This window comes from Coffea arabica, chromosome 11e (assembly GCF_036785885.1).
Source record: "Coffea arabica cultivar ET-39 chromosome 11e, Coffea Arabica ET-39 HiFi, whole genome shotgun sequence".
NCBI lineage: Eukaryota > Viridiplantae > Streptophyta > Magnoliopsida > Gentianales > Rubiaceae > Coffea > Coffea arabica.
In genome coordinates this window covers 47770769-47787719 of record NC_092331.1, presented here as the reverse complement: position 1 = coordinate 47787719, position 16951 = coordinate 47770769, and the positions used below count along the sequence as shown (strand labels likewise).

Genomic DNA, 16951 nt, shown 5'->3' with positions numbered 1-16951 from the left:
ACAATGGATATTTGTATTTTATGCATTTTCCATAGCTAACTCTCTAATTAATTTTACTTATAATTTCTCCCTCTTCTAACAACTTTTATCTCTTTTAATAAATTTAAATTATTCTTTGTATCCAAATATGGTGACTTTGCTTAGTGTGAATTTAATTGTTACATTAGTAAATTTATTAACTTTGGTACAAAGTAATAAATCATTCATGTAAAAATAAACTACTGCTTTTTTTGTTTGTCTTGGACTGAAATGAACATGAGTACGTGTATAATTGTATTCATAAGAAAATTTTAATAACTATTTCAAAGAATACTTGTTGTTTCTTTCTTAATGCATTATACTATTTAATGAATATTTTCACATTATGATAAATTTACGTATAAAAGTTTTCAAAAACTAATATGGTAGTTATATGTTTGAAATACAATAATTTTCTAATGTAAATATCAATAATATGTAAAAATATTGTTGATTAGTTATTTCTGTCTGTGCATCGATATGTAACTATTATAATACAAAAAGAAAATATTCCATACTAATGCATGGGCTAATTACTAATAAGAACACAATACTCTTAATGAAAAATACAAAAGGATAGACTCTGTTCAATTAAAATATTCCACTTCTCTCTCTCTTTCTTTTTCCTAAGCCATCTTCGAGTTTTCTATCATCCAATCTAACACCTTTCCAAACTTCAGAAATCAGCCACAATAGCCACAACCTGTGAAGTAGAAAAAAATAAAAAATAAGCACAATCAAATTTACAGAAAACTAATTTTTTCTTTTTTGGTGATAGAGTAACATTTCTACATGTCCTCAACTTATATACTTTCACTGCCAGTGGAAATTGGCCATCAATCAAAGCTTAGCATCTCACTAATGTGCTCCTCGAACTAGTGTTTAAAAGGTGATTTTGGTGCGACTCTTGAGAAAAAGTGAGGTCCAAATATCCCTAACAATTGAATGGGGCACAAGTATTGTTTGACATTCGCTCTAGTGTTAGGTTTTCAACTTTGATTTTGCTAATTTTTTCTTCTCATCTTTGTTTTCTATCCTTATTATTATTTAATAATTTGGAAGGAGGATTTCATTTATATTTTCTTTAAAGGAGGGTTCCATTTATTTTCTCTTTGAGAATATATGGGTAAAAATACAAAGTAGATCATCCATATCTTTGTTACCTATAAATTTTTTTCCTTTTTGGTGATGCCAAGACATGCTTATCTTTTGCCAACATGACTCTAGATGGGAAATATACGGGTTAGAGTTTTGTATGCATTATGACTTGCCGAAAAACAATAGTGCTTTTGTATTTTTTTTCTTAACATTATCAATTTTTTGTAGTTATTTGTAATTTATATATTCATATTATGTAATTTTTATAGTATTACTATGTTATTTATTTTTTAAAATATATTTAAAAAATCAAACTTTTTGGAGCTCACGCCCCATGCTTCTTCAAGGCGTTTGCCTTGTCCTGCCCAACGCCTCCACGTATCAAAACATTGCCTAGCCACGAGAAAAGTAAACTCAATTTTTGTCCATGCTGCAGCTGCCTCATATAGAATACTTAAAAGACATCATTCTTCATAATCAGAATACAAATCCTTGGTTAGATTTAATGTCATGCCCCATTGCCTTAACCCATCTTTAGTACATATATAGGTACTTTTGTCTTTGAAAAATAAATAATAAATAAAGAAAGAATGCAGTTTTAGAATTTTGTCTTGTTAAACAAATGCTGCCTTGCTTAACCGTTGATGGGTTACTTAAATTTTATCCCCTGAAACTGAATTTGATGCAAATTGATTTTCTACAATTGGCCTAGGTAAAATAGAACGTGTGCTTTTTTTTTGCATGATGACTGGAGGGGCTAAATTCACACCCCTTTATTTTAAATTTACGTTTAGTTTGATCTATTGATTAGCGTTGACAGCTGATATCTTTTGAAATAAACTTGAAAAGGGTGCGGATTTAGGATAGAGGTATATAAAATGAGTCTCTCTCTATTTTTTATTAGGGGACTTATCAAAACTTTGCCGTGCCTTGATCATGTTAAGCTTATTGAGGTTGTTGGGTGAAAAAATTTGAGTCCGAAAATAAAAAAGTACCCTAACTGGAGAGATGTATACATATATATATATATATATAGTCGGTGAGACTTCTTGAATAGGCCACACAAGTAAGGTTTGACCACATTTCAAGACAGCAAGTGGCATTCTAGTGTATATATGTATGTGTATGTGTACATATATATTTATATATATATAACTGCTTTGCAAGGAGGGTTTTATGATGTTTAAATTAGAATGCTTCTAACTTCTCATTCTTTTGTTTTTTAATAGAATTTTGAATTTTTTTAAAGTGTTATATATCTTTCCATGTCTTTTGAAATTAAAAAATAAGAAGTGGCTCTACTTTTATAGGAATTTGATTTGAAATTTATTAATGTGAGGTAAATAAAGAGGAAAGATCACCAAACTTACTAAAAGTAAAAGGTAAATCAGGATATTTTACCTTTCAACTTAGTAATCCTAACTAAAAGGACAAATTGTATGGAAAACAAAAAGAAAATAATATTCATTGGTCGGGGATTAAAAAATTAGGAATGGCACCATTCGTGAACCCTAGATTACGAAATCACTAAATAAAAAACAAAGTACTACTAGCATTTCAACATGAAAATTTTTATTTGAAATCTCTATTTTTGATGAATAATAATAATAATAATAACAACATCAATTTTACTAAAAATTAAAAAATAACAATGCAATTTACAGAAAAGATATAGAAATTTTGACCCTAAAATATATCTATTTAATTTGTATATATTTGATCCAAAATTGACCTTAAGTGAATTTGAATAAGAGTGCAAAACTCAAACACTAAGAATAGTCTTGGATATTATTGGTTATTTTATGTATTCTTATGGTTTTCTTCATATGTAAATCTGCAATTGCTATGTCATTTTTAAATATTGTTTTTGTAATAGTTAGGGTTTTGTAAGATATTATCAATTTTTCGTTTGCATTTTTAAATGCCAGTACTTGCAATCATTGTGATCAATCTTCAGTTTTATACGCTTTTAATATTATGGGAGGTGAAGTTAAATATATTGTAAAAATGTTAAATCAAATTGCAATTTATGGTTTTCTTATTTTCTTTTGCTTCAAATTTTATCTTTTCAAATTTATTTTGAAAGTACGAATATAAGTATATTTTAAATTGTAAAACCAAACAGAAAATTATGAAATTTTTTCTTCAAATTTTAACTCTTCAATTTGGAGGTTGAATATAAATTCAACGATAATGTTTCTCCTTTGAAAATTTGAAATCATTCAATTCAAAATTGATATGCAAATTAACTAAATTTGTTGTTTTTATACTTTTGTATTGAATTTTCATATTTATATTTTACTAGCCAAATTCACTTTATAATAGTGTAACATAAACATATGTTAAGTTATATTTTGAATAAATAAAAGAGAAATAAAATAGAGAAATATTGGGTGGCAAGGATAGAAAACTAGAGGCCAATTATAGGCAAGGAAAAGGGAATAATGAGGAGTTATAGAGTGGCAAAAAGAGTTGAAAAAAAACGTGAACTACTATAAGGTTGGACGAAAAGATGAGAGAAAAAGGAAGGGAATTGCAAGGATATGACAGGGAGGGCAATACTATAGTAAGAGGTCTAAAAATTGTAGAAGACAACGAATAGCTAGTTAGTAAGTAAGAGAGGATGGAAAGAATGACAATTCTTAATAATTTTGAAAATTTTAAAAACACATCTTATAAAGATTTTTTTTTAAATATATGTTAAAGTTTATGAAGAACACCATTGTGTAAGCATTCAACAATTTTAGGATTACAACATGGGAGAAAAAAATCTCTAAAATTGAGGAAAATGTATTAGCTAACATTTATATTTTTAATATTAAAAATTTTGATATATGGGTATCACATGATATATTGATAAATAGCTTTATAATTGCTCTATCATGTAAATCGTTATAAATTAAATTATTTTATTCAAATTGTTATCATATATTGACAAACAATAGGTAAACAAATTTTGGTTTCAATTTATTTAAGATATTAAAATTAAGAAATTCCATTTTGTACTTACGAAATAAACTTTTTTTAACACGTTAAGTATACACTTTTTTTATTTTTTTTTATCTTTTTCATATACTTTATCCTAAACTATAATATAGAAGTATATATTTATATATATTATTGTTTTAAATTGAAATATAAATCCCTATAATATATAAGCATATATATTAGTATTGTTTTGAATTGAAATATAAACCCATGCATAGCATGAGTTAGAATGCTAGTAAAGAGATAAGCTTTGATAGTAATTCAAGTCATACACTGAGTAAATTACTTGGACATATACTAAAAGATATAGCTAAAGATGCCCTAGTGAATCAAATCATATGATGTTTCTAACAAAAATGCTATACTAAATCACAACAATTCAGGAATTCACAAATAAAATTTCAATCGTTCTCATTGTGATAGCTGAAGTTGTATAATACATCGATGCACGTGTACAAGCTTGACGAGGGCTAGGTGAAATCTAGCCTCCAAACAAACCATACCAAAATCTGCACGATTAGTGTTCTATACATATGTATATTCGATACATATGTAACGGTTACTTCATGACCAAAATCTGCACGATTCTTTTGGAGGGTTCTGAGCTAGGTATGCTTCATCACACCAAGCTTGCTTCTCCAAAGTATATCCGGTCCAAAAAACTTTCTTTGCAACCCAAGAGTTAGAAATGAGATTTGTTTTGTCACCAAAAAAAAAAAAATCGAATAGAATAGTTTGAGAGCAAATTGTTCATAATCAGTGAGAGTCAAAACAATTTAGAAGTCTTTGATCTTTGCTGAATCTCAAAAGAATTCACAAGCTTATCACCTTGCGACAATCATATAGGTAGTTTCTCAAACTCTAAATTCCCTTGATTTTCTATTATTCTTTGGTTCAATTCGAGTTTAGAAGTAAGAATTAGAAGGTTAGAGTTTGAACTTTGAAGACGTGTTACATTTGAATTATCTTTATTATCTTTATTATTTTATCCTCTCACCCCTCTCACCCCTTCCACGTATCCTTTCAATCTAAATGTCAGCTATCAGTCACATCACATGATTCAAATTCTGAACTTGACAGTAAGGATGACTTTGAAAGCCCTTCTCTGACCACTGGTATTAAATTTGAATTATCAAATTATATGTTGGTTCATTGCCTTGGGATTTAGGGCTCGACCATTTGGTGAATATTAATAATCGATTATGAAATTGGATGTAGAGATGAGATAACATTAATGATGTGCATATCAAAATTCACAAGTGGATGGTCAAAAACCCGGATATTTTTTTTTTTTTGTCAAAAACCCGGATATGGACATGTAACAAAGATAAAGTGCATCTCTCTCTCTCTCTCTCTCTCTCTCTCTCTCTCTCTCTCTCTCTCTTACACGTATTTGCTCGTTAGTCACATATATATATATATATATATATCAAATTTTGCATCCTGACCACTATTGCTATTGCGGCTAATCCTAAATTGAAGTCAAACTGTACATTGCTGTCTGGGCTCAAATCTTTTTGATATAAATTTTTTAGGGGCATATAAACTTTGGAATTGATATAGTTTTTTTTTTTTTTAAGTTTTTGTAGACATAAAAGTTTCAATCTATAAATGACATTTTGTGAAAATTTTAAACCTTTTAAGGTGGGAAAACATAAATTTGGAGGACTTGCAAGCAATGGCCCCTCGTCTCTCCCCCTACCCCCCCCCCCCCCTCCAACACAACAAAAACCCAGTTCCATCCTTGATATGAATTTTTTGAGGCTTTAATCTTTAATAGCTATATATATATATATATATATATTTATTTATATACATACATACATATATGTGTGTGTCTATATATTAAAATTTAATTTCTTTTTAGAAGAGTGTGCCATGTCCTGAATAATGAAATAAAAGACTGATTACCCGATGCTTTTTTGTCGATTTTGTATGTTTTCTCCCATCTTACTACTTGACTTAAAAGTCAACTAAAACTAAACTGAAAAGTGTAAATTGTATATACACCATCATTGTGTACACTATTACAATTGGATGGATGACATATGAACAAATTTTGTATTTCAAATTCAAATTTTGCACATATGTTATAAATCTAATGGTAATAGTGTATACATTGACAGTATATATAAGATTAATCCAACTAGAAAGAATAAATCTTATGTACACCGTCAGTGTATATACTATCACAATTGAATGGATGACACATAAGCAAATTTTAAATTTCACATATAGCATCTAATGATTTTGTATGAAATATTAATTTTGTAAAACCTGTGGTTGGAAACCAATGTTCTGATTTTTATTTTTATTTTTTTTAAGAATGCCAACTGAATTTCAAATGTATCAAAACAAAATTTGGCCATTGAAGTTGCAAAAACAAAAATCAAGGAAGTCATGTTGGAGTAGTAATTTTCAGGGACACTTGGGAATTACAAATTACAATTTTTTGATAAAAAAGAAATTTCATTAATAGATTGTTGAAAATCGTCCAACATGATTTGATTATCATTGCCCCAATGGCAGATGTTACAAATTAAGGTTGATGTTGCTTTGGAATGAATGAAAACTAAAAATCCTCAAGTACATAAAGAGATATACAAACAAGGTACTAATTAATTACTGTACTTGGCCCAAATTTACCATATCGCTGTTAATTTATAATTTATTCATGGAATTATATTCTGGTCAAACTGATGACTAGGTTAATCACATTAGACTCGGTTAGGAAGGTGAAAGAAATCACTTCTAATATATGAAAAATGACAGCCCAACAGACTGGCCATCCATGTCAAAAATTTAGGATGATTCTTGGGGATTTTTGCTTTACTGTCAAACGGTAACGTTACTTTGAAAGTGTAGTGTAAAACTTTTTCTAACTATAAATGCTGAAAACTTGTGGGAAAAAAAAAATTTTCAGACAAAGGTACAGTATGAATGTTTTCAAACATTTCATCCAATTTGGAACCAAAAAAAAAAGGCTTACATTTGGAGATGATTCTTAAAGTTTGAAAAAGTAAAAAAGAATTCCCTAATTCTTGAAGAAGCAAAAACTAATGTTCTGTATATAAGTAAAGCTAGAAAGAATATTTTCATTTCAATTTTTCTTCTTTTAACTGAAAAACTAGAGTATTTTAATTTCTCATTAATGTCCATGTAGGGGGTATATTTATAGGAGAACATGGTAAGTTGATAACTAAGCAAAGCATGGATGTAGCTAGGTTGAAAGTGCCCACATATATAGAGCAAGAGTAAGAAAAAAGGTGGGGGAAGATAAACACAAAGGGAGGCATTCTTCTAAAAACACTGAAAAAAATTAATCTATTCAGAAATTACCTATGGTATCCATTACCATAGTGGAATGCAGTAGTAATCTACATTCTGCAAAATCTATTGCCAATTAATTTATTGCAGCTCTTTTGCTTTTCAAAAACACTATTACCCTTTTATTCCATCAGAAATGCTCCAAGGTGAGGTAAGGTTATTGGCATATCTAAATCTTTGACTGGGAAATATTTTCTCCCTGGGGGATATAAGAATTCTCATCCCATCTGGATGCCAAACTAATTCCTCCCCCTTTTTTTTTTCTAATGCTAATCAACATAGAAAAATAAATAAATAAATAACTATGAAAAACAACGCAAGAAATTTCCCAAAACTTGGGTCCCAAAATCTTTAATAAAATAGAAAAGCATGTCTCAAGTATTTTTTTGCTTAAGCTTAAGAAAAAAATCCTTCAGAACGTCAAACTAAAATAATTAAACTTAAAGCAAATTTTGCGTTTTAAGATAAAGAACTTCCAGACAATCAACTCTTCAAACGACAGCTGCTCTTGGAGTTGTATGAGAAGAGGCAAAAAGCTACATCCATCTTCAATGATGCTAGAGTTCCTGCCAACTAATGAAACAAAAAACAAAAAAAAAAAAAAAAAGTCATCATGTAACTGAAAGAGCTGAACAAGTTCAAATTTTCAGATGAAATGAAGTATCTAAAAAATCATTATTTATATGGGATGGTTCACTATGATGATAGTGCAAAAGATTGTAAAATGATACCAGTGAAACTTACAGTATTTCCATAAAGAAGCTGCAAGAAGACCAAAATCAAGCAAGGTAGTTAAATTACAACAATTTTTGAGGCTAATACTTTGTCATATGGATGAGCAATTCTTGGTTAAACCTCTCCTCACAAAACCCTAAGTCAGCATTTTGAAGGTATATTTTGTGTAGATTAATAAGTACAGAATGGCATTTATGCAGTAAGTAATAGTTTGCTGAAGGAAAATAGAGAATATCTCAATAAGCTAAAAGGCTAAGCAAAATGAATATAGAGAAGAGCATGATATTTAGCAGAAACGCATTCACTTGTCTTAATCCATAACATAATAATAAGAGTCCCAAAATTTTTTTAAAGAATATGTAATAATTGGTTGTCAAAAAAGACTTTAGAATTAAAGTAAGAAAAAAAATGAAAAATGATGGAAAGTTTAAAAAGCAAAAAAATGGGGATTGAACCCCCTTGGGTAAAAGTTTGAAACTTGGAAACTTTTTATTTGTAATTTCAACAACGATGCAACCAAGATTAACATGAGGATATGATATGTGAATACTGCTTCGATTAGAAAAATGTACAACCCAATTATTCTAGCAGAGACTCAATATTTGGGGGCCTATCATTCTTATGTAGGGTACTGGCCTATTCCAAACTAACCTTTAATATCTAAAATGAAAAATGCCAAGGTTTTCTAAATCCCAATTTCAGAGCGTGTGAATTGGCACATACAGATGAAAAGAGAAGGACGATATCTATGCTAAATTTATAACGTCGGATTGCTAATTTCTTGATTTTACTTTTACTTTGTACTTTTTCCCTAAGTATGTCAACTCGTCCTTCTAGATTATGTCAACAAAAAATGTGTCTATTGAAGGGCTGTTTCCGAATCCCCCAGGTTAACGACACTTTATTAAGTATCTATACACAATTAATGCCACCTCGACTGGCACCAAGAGCAAAAACAACATAAACATTTGTTGCTTTAATCAAGACAAGGAGAGAATACTAGTAAAAACTGTAAATTAGTGCGCAATAAAGCAAAATCGGTTTCAAATGTTATACATCCACCAAACATGACGAAATGACAAATATAGATGCATTTTGTGTTTGTAGATGTGTGTTGTATGGTTTATATATATATATATACATATATACACACACATGCCTATTAGACCAAAATAGTTCTGTTTGACCTTGTATAAACCAAAAAGATTTATCTTGCAATAGGATTTCATGACACAAGATTCAAAAATCTTGTGGAATGCTTGTAGCCTGAAAACATTCAAGTGGCACCCAAAGTATATATCCCAAAGTAAAGGACACTATAAATTGTTCCCAGAGAGAGAGAGAGAGAGAGAAGTTTTATTGCAATGATAAAAGAGGCAGGAAAATAAACAACATTTAAACCACAATATCCCTGAGAAGTGCCACTGAATCCCAATTTCTAAGTAATTAAGGACAACTTTTTCCCAAGTAAGAAAACCATATAACATTCTCAAACAATAATGTTTTCTCAGTAATTCACACGTACCTGTAGTTTTTGCCACCATTTTCTAACTTCAACGAAAATTCACCCCTCCCCCAAAAGGAGGGCTTTCGGGAGCAGTCTTTCTCTCTGAATCCAATGGCTTAATCTCCACTCCATGCTCCCTCTGCCCAAACCCTCCTCCACTCATGCTTCTCACAAGCTCTCCAGCAGGTCCAACCCCAAGAAAGTCTCTTGTTAGCCCTTGATCGGCTCCTCCAAACCTAACCCCAAGATTCTGCTGCATTTTACTAGCTTGTTCCAGGTTGGAGAAACTTGGGCTTCTGTGTCTCAGAGATTGTTCACCAAAGTTGAGCTTAGTAGCACTATATCCATAGTCATGCTCATGTGGAGCTCCACCAAATGGTCTGAAAATGGAGGACCTCGGACCGGTAATGGAACTCATGAACTCATAGATATGGTTTCCAGTGTTGTAATCGCCAAATATGCCTCCAAATTGAGTTGAACTAATAGGGTCTGGATCAGGTTTTGTGCCACTAGAGGACGCCCCGCTTGTGAAGGATTTTAGGAAAGCCACGGTAGAGTTGCTCGTTGTTGAGCTCAGTTGAGCAGCCTTTTGAAGCAGGGCAGTTGCTGACATATATGGGCTAATGCTATTGCTTTGAATCGAAGTGCTGTAGTGAGAAGGGATGGAGGCAGAGCTCAGGTGCTGGCGAACAAGATGATCAGAGAATAAGCTCGACCCTCCATTGCTACTTCCACTTGCATGATGATGGTGGCTGCTGTTGCATAAGTTTGAAAACAGGAAGCTCGAAGATATGTTGCTGGTGCTGTTGGGACTGTTGTTGCCTAAGTTACCAGCATTGCTGCTGCTTGGGAAAATGCTAAGGTTAAAAATACTCGACCCAGCCGAAGCGCTTGAATTGTTCTGAAGATCAGAAAATTGCATCAGGCCATGATGAAGAGTTTTGTTAGAGAAAAACTCATGTTGAGAATGATTCTCCAGATGATAATCTTCCTGATCAGTTTCTGGCAAGAAGTAGCTAGAAGAAGCCATGGATTTTGACGGGCGAAGAGCCGAACCCATTGATGATCCGATTAGGTTATCAAATTGCCCAGTGACCCCAGTCCTTGCACTTCCTAGGCGTAGTATATCAGCCTTTGGCTGGTTCTGATGATCATGATCTTGCCCTGCAGACATTTGGGAACCAATTTGAGACATGTCCATGCTCATGGTGCTGCTGTTGCTACTGCTACCAAATAGTTGGCTCGCACCAATTCCCAATGGGGGTGGGTTCCTTGCACTTTCTTGAGCAAGTGCATCACAAAAAGCTCTGTGAGTGATGAAACTGTCCCGCCTGCAAAAATTATCAGGCACCAAACGATTAGTTAAGCTCCCCACAATAAAAGAAAATTGGTGTTTTGTTTTGTGCATGCTTCTTAAAATTTATCTGAACTGCGGAAGTCTTGAAAACTGAAAAGAATTCTGTGTTTTCATGTGAAATTGTTGTTGATATAGTCCTTTTCATATGTTGAAAAAACACGTCCGTTAAAAAGGGTGCCTGCACCATCTTCAGGTGCATATTTCAGTTAGATGTTTTAGTTGAATTCTTCCTGATAAAATGGTATTCTGGTCCCACATGAAGATTAATTGTTTTTCATTACTAAGATAACTCTAGAAAGTCATTTAATCTATTGGAATTGAAGTAAACAAAAATTTGACGGAAAAGGTAAAATGGTAATTTAACAAGAGACAAGAAAATTTGTCATGATGATCAAACAATGAAAGGTAGTCTACAATTGTAGAATGACATAATGGTTGAAAATTTAGTTGGCAGAGTAACAGTGCCTGAGATTTCTGAAGTAGGCCTTGTATATAAATTTGGAAAAAGACAGGAACTATTGTAGATGGTAGGTGAAAAAGTTGCTAAAATCGAGAATGAATGCATCAACAAAAAGCTAACCATTTCTAGTATTGCCTCCAAACTGAAATCTAATAGAGGAATTGACATGAATATGAAATTAAAATTGAATTCTCAATCATAAAGGCTCCATTGCCTTGAATTGAAAGATCTCATTCGATGAAAGATCCTTTGACACAAGAATGAAACATCCAAATATACACTTGAATTAATATAAATTAATATTAAGAGGAAAATCTAGAAGGCTATGCAAAAGGGTACCTGAAAGAGTATAGAAACGGATCACATCTAGCCAACTTAGGAGAGAACAAACCTCACAACTGAGATTATTCTTTTCCGCAGAAAATGCACCCCGTGAATGAGAAAAAGAAAAAAGGGTAAAGGGTGTGGGAAAATATAGAACGGTGGTTCCAAGAAGGGTGAGGAATAGAGATAAAGATGAACTATTTTTCTCTTTGTTTCTTAGAAAAGTTTCTCAACTACTGAATAATTCACGTGCAGGCATATTTTTCCTGTTTTGTTGCCACTCAATTGCTAGCAAGCATCCAAAGAATAAAACAAACCAACACGAAAACAAACATGAAGAGAGAAACAAAATTTAATTTAGAGAGAGAGAGAGAGAGATTCACTTAATTCATTAGAATTCCTAAAAATGTAGTGGAGAAATTTGAGGAAAATTTTCATTAGGCCTTAATTAGTTAGTTTCTGGTCCAACATCGATCAGAAAATTAATGTGCAAAATGCCCAAATTTGACTAAAATTCAATGATGAAAACTCCCTAAATTTGAGATGGATCTATGTTTTTTTCACCTTGAGAAAAGAGTTCCACAGTCACATTTGTACTCCCTAGTACCACAGGTTTTTGTGTGGGCTTTCCAGTCAGAGTGAACAGCATACTTCTTTGCGCACTTGTTACACTTGTACTTCTTCTCACCATGTTTTCTTGAGTAGTGTTTCTTGATTCCTGTGAGGTCACCAAGAGCCCTTGAAGGGTGATGGTGCACGCAAGTCGGCTCGGGACACAGATACACCTTGCGCTTCACTTCTTTTGTAGTCTTCTGCTTAAGCTTCCAAGGGAGGTTATGTCCTCTTCTGTGCAGTTGAAGATTTTGTTCCCTTTGGAACCCCTTGTTGCACACCTCACATACAAACCTGTTTGTTGCCATTAGGGTGTTGGGAGATAGTGCTATGACATCTGCTTCTGGATCTACTCATGAAAAACGCCAAACCATAAATTATTAGAAAATTCACATAAGACATTCCCAAACTAAATTTTCAAGAGTAATAAAAGGAACCCTCGTTTTTTTTTCTTTTTATTTTTTTTGGATTTATTTACAAAAGCAACTTTTGACAATTAGGGTTCCCTTTATTTAAATGTCTTTGAATAGAAACACAGAAAAAAAGGAAGGGGAGTTTTTGAAATTCTTGTAAAGGGCTTATCATGTGTGGTTAGATTAAACATTTCTTGATAAAATTGGTTCGATACTTGCTTGGGGTTCCTGGCTGGTTTCTTTTCCTCCTTTGTTGTTGGTCAGGTGGTGGTGGTGCTGCTGATGATGAAGATGGTCCTGCAGAATGGTGTTGTTTGCTTTTGATGTGATCTTCTCCATTCCTCATTGCTAGAAAAAGTGCTGATGAAGATGCCGCCATGGTTTCACTTTCTTTCTTGTTCCTCATCTCCAGCTGATGATAATAGTCTTTCATTCAATCCAAAATCTGCAAAAGTCACCAACCCCACATGCAATTCGAGCTCTTATCAGAAGCTACTTAGCTCAAGACTCAGAAACTAAATCTCTTGAGCTCTTCCTCTATATCCACATGTAATGAAAATTCAAGAGAAAAGAAAATAGAGCTGCAAAAAATCATGGAAAAGGAGAAAGAAGAAAAGGCTGTAAGAGCAAGAAACAAGAGTGCTTAACCATGGCTAACTAGCTGGCTACAACCCTTCTTGCTTCTTCCCCACTATTTATCTTCTGCTTTGATCGAGAAAATCAATTAAAAAAAGAAAAAAAAAGAAATGCTTATGCTAGCTAGCTAGCTTCTTAGGTTTTGTCAAATGATTTGGTGTCGTGCATAGACACAAGCACATAAGAATAGAATTTATTTCCTTCCCTTGTGGCAATTTCTTCCCGTTGCTAAAAATTTTTTTTGCCAAAAAAAAGTCTTTATTATCTAAATTATTTTTAAAAATATATATATAGAAAAAGAAATTTTGTTTTGGGAGAGGGGGGGGGGGGGGATGCTTCTCCTACTCTTCGTGTTAGGCTTACATCCCCTAACGTGTCCATATTTGGCGTGGCATTGGCCCCATTGACCCCCTCCATGCCCCTCTCCCCAACACCCTTCTGTGTCTCTCTTGTTTCATAGTTACTTCTACTCAGTTTGAGATAAAATGCTTTCGTCACTTGCTCTCTAGCTGCCACAAAAAAAGAATTAAAATAAAATCATAATATAGACTAGTAGTCAAAATTATATCTCAAATTCCTAGTATATAATACAAAATAATTTGTCTTTGTGTAAAATATATTGGCCTTAAACCATTAGACCACATGACCATTTATTTCGTGAGCAGTATTTGGGGAACTTGCTGCATAAAGATCAAGCATAGCCAACATTCGAGTATTTGACTCGAGAATGGGTACTAAGTTTGTGGTAGATGATTTGGTAAAGAAAAATCCAACAAATAGTATTGATAGATGTGTGTAATTCTATCGATGACTCAATTTTGAATTAATTGATAGGGTTTGATTTATTGTAAATATAATTAATGGGTTGAGTTTGTACTTAAATAAACATAGTATATAATAGATTAAAAAAAAAACAAAATTCTGCACATTTTACCACAATGCTCATGCAAAAGGACTTTCACGTAATTATTTGCATTTGAGCAACATATAATTACATTCAAAATGATCATACAATCATGCTATGCAAGACCTTTTTCCTTGTGCAATGTGATTGCTAATATTTCACTATCTATTCACAAATGCAAAACCTACAAGCAACCAAATTCACATCTAATTAGACAGCAATTGAACTTGAGGATATCACAACCATTATTGCTTTCCGACAAATACAGAAGAAGTACCATACTTAACATGAAGTGAAAATTACAATTAACTGAACCCAAAAGAAGGAGGGAGTGATGGATCTGACGGTTCGGGATAGGGAAAAAATACTAAATCAGAAAGGATAAGTCCCAAAAAAAAAAATTTAGGAGTTCTAGACACATCAATTCATATTGATTTGGGAATATGAAAACGGTAATTCAAGACAAAGAAATAGTCCTAAATCGAGAGCGAGGACGAGGACACATATATGCACCACCAAGAAATGAAAAGGTAATTTTGTAGTTAAAGACAAAAAGTTATTTTCAACCGCTACCCCAAAAATGATCTAATCCAACTACTGAGGAAAAAGTACTGTGTTACACTGAAATTTAGGTACCAAATAGCGGTTAAAGTTCGAATGACATCAACCTGCACAATTCCAAGAACTGTCACACGTTCTTTATTGCTTTCTAGACAAAGAAAATTGTCTTTGGCATATATCTAAAAACTTTTTAATGTAATATGGATAACTTACTTGGAAAATTAATTAGATACCGTTCCAACCCATAATTCATTTCAACTACTACTATTCATGAGTCCTGTAAAAAGTAGGGACAATTCTTTATTATGTATACCGTGATTTTAAGAATAACCTTTATTTTTAGAGTAATTTTTATATGCACCATCATCGTTTGATGCATAATACATGAGCAAATTTTAAATCTCAAATTCAAATTGACATATGTGTCATTTATCTAATGATAATAGTATACACACTGACAGTATATATAAAATTAATTTTTATTTTTATGTAAAACAAGAAAAGTTGGTGAAAGTTCACTAGTGCAAGTTCCTATTTATGCCAATATTTATCTATATGTGTGTACTTAGAGAAAGAGAAATGGGAACTGTGTGTGCTATGCGTGTCTGAGTGTGTGCAGACTAAAGACATTTAAGGTTATTATCCAAAAAAAAAAGGACATTTAAGGTTTCAGTTACGGCTGATTTGTCTACACTCTCACAGAACAACGACTTTCTTTGCGGTCGCCAGGTGAGAAAGTGAGATGTGCTAAGCGTGAGACCTTGCTTGACAGCGCAACGATGTGTTGTTGCCAAGGGAGCGGGGCTGGAACATTTGTCCCCGAGCGACGTTATATTTTTACAATTTGAACTCTTATACATTTGGATTTGGGAGATGTTATATTTGGATATTGTTTACATGGACTCTTATACACTCGTCGTGTCAAAATGATGTGGCGTTATCTCATCTGTACACTGTCAGTGTCATAATAACGTAATGTTATATTTGAATATTGTTTACATGGACTGTTATACATTTGTCGTGTCATAATAAATTTTTCTATACATTGATAATTTATGTATAATATTTTTTTATACTAACAGATTTAGATCATTGTCACATAATATAAATATCAAATCATGCACATTTGATATGTATTCGTAACTGTTAATGTAAAAAATTCACTATATTATTAGTGTATAAAAAGTTAATTCTTTAAGTATTAATTTTGATCTATTTATTATTTAGAATGGTTGTTTCTAATAATCGTTCCTGTCCCATTTGTCCTATTGAAAAACCAAAACACTATATGGTCTAAGTATATACATTGACTGAATTGCTTTATTTCGACAACGGCGGCTGACTAATAAGTCTCTCTTTCTTGGGATCACTACTTTCACATGTATGAAGATATTGATTCCAATAATTGCCCTTTCTAGACAAAATTTGTTATGGATTTGATCTATCTGAATTGTGTTTTGCAGAAGATGTGGATCCTATAGATAGTGTTCAATGTGAACTTCAAGTGCTACATGAGAACCTCCTCTCCCTAATTATCTAGAGATATTGTCATAATGGATGATAAAATTATGACAAATTTTTTTAAAAAAAAAAGATTATGACAAATTACGACTCTAAATAATTAATAAGTGGTTAGGATTTATGTTATACTCTCAAACACATAAATATACAACTTAAGGATGACATGGTAATACACTGTACAAAAGAAAAAGTAAACACTTGGCAAAATAATACATGCATATATCTCTTTTATGACGCTCCTTTGCTTTAAAGAATTTATGAGAGATAAAGAAAAAACAAAAGGAAATAAAGAGGGGAAAAGTTTCATCTTGAATTTTAAAATTAAAATCAATAAAAAGATAAGATCAGCCAATTGTGGACACAAGGTCGAACGGTTATTAAGAAAAATATTCGGGTCGATTTTGTGCAAAATGTTTGTATGCACACGGTATAATTTACTTTCAACAACGTATAACTACAGAACGAAATTTTACGGATCCCACATATAGTG

The 16951-nt window shown here is 32.2% G+C and overlaps 1 protein-coding gene across 1 annotated transcript; it reads right to left on the bottom strand.

Moving 5' to 3' along the window:
- Positions 1-7755: 7755 nt before the first annotated feature.
- On the bottom strand, positions 7756-13716 carry LOC113692507 (protein indeterminate-domain 4, chloroplastic). Its single transcript, XM_027210923.2, has 5 exons — positions 13488-13716; positions 13059-13284; positions 12379-12775; positions 9692-11004; positions 7756-8004 (listed from the first exon to the last, which is right to left on the bottom strand). Exons 2-4 carry the CDS (start codon positions 13270-13272, stop codon positions 9720-9722), a joined length of 1896 nt encoding a protein of 631 aa, XP_027066724.2. The 5' UTR covers positions 13273-13284; positions 13488-13716; the 3' UTR covers positions 7756-8004; positions 9692-9719.
- Between the last annotated feature and the right edge of the window lie 3235 nt (positions 13717-16951).

Bases quoted from the DNA above. Each gene is read 5' to 3' on its own strand.
- LOC113692507 (XM_027210923.2), bottom strand. From the start codon at position 13,272: ATGAAAGACTATTATCATCAGCTGGAGATGAGGAACAAGAAAGAAAGT. The intron at 12,776-13,058 runs GCAAGTATCGAA...TTTCATGAGTAG, and splicing joins AAACCAGCCAGGAACCCCAA to ATCCAGAAGCAGATGTCATA. The intron at 11,005-12,378 runs GTGAAAAAAACA...TAATTTTTGCAG, and splicing joins TGTGGAACTCTTTTCTCAAG to GCGGGACAGTTTCATCACTC.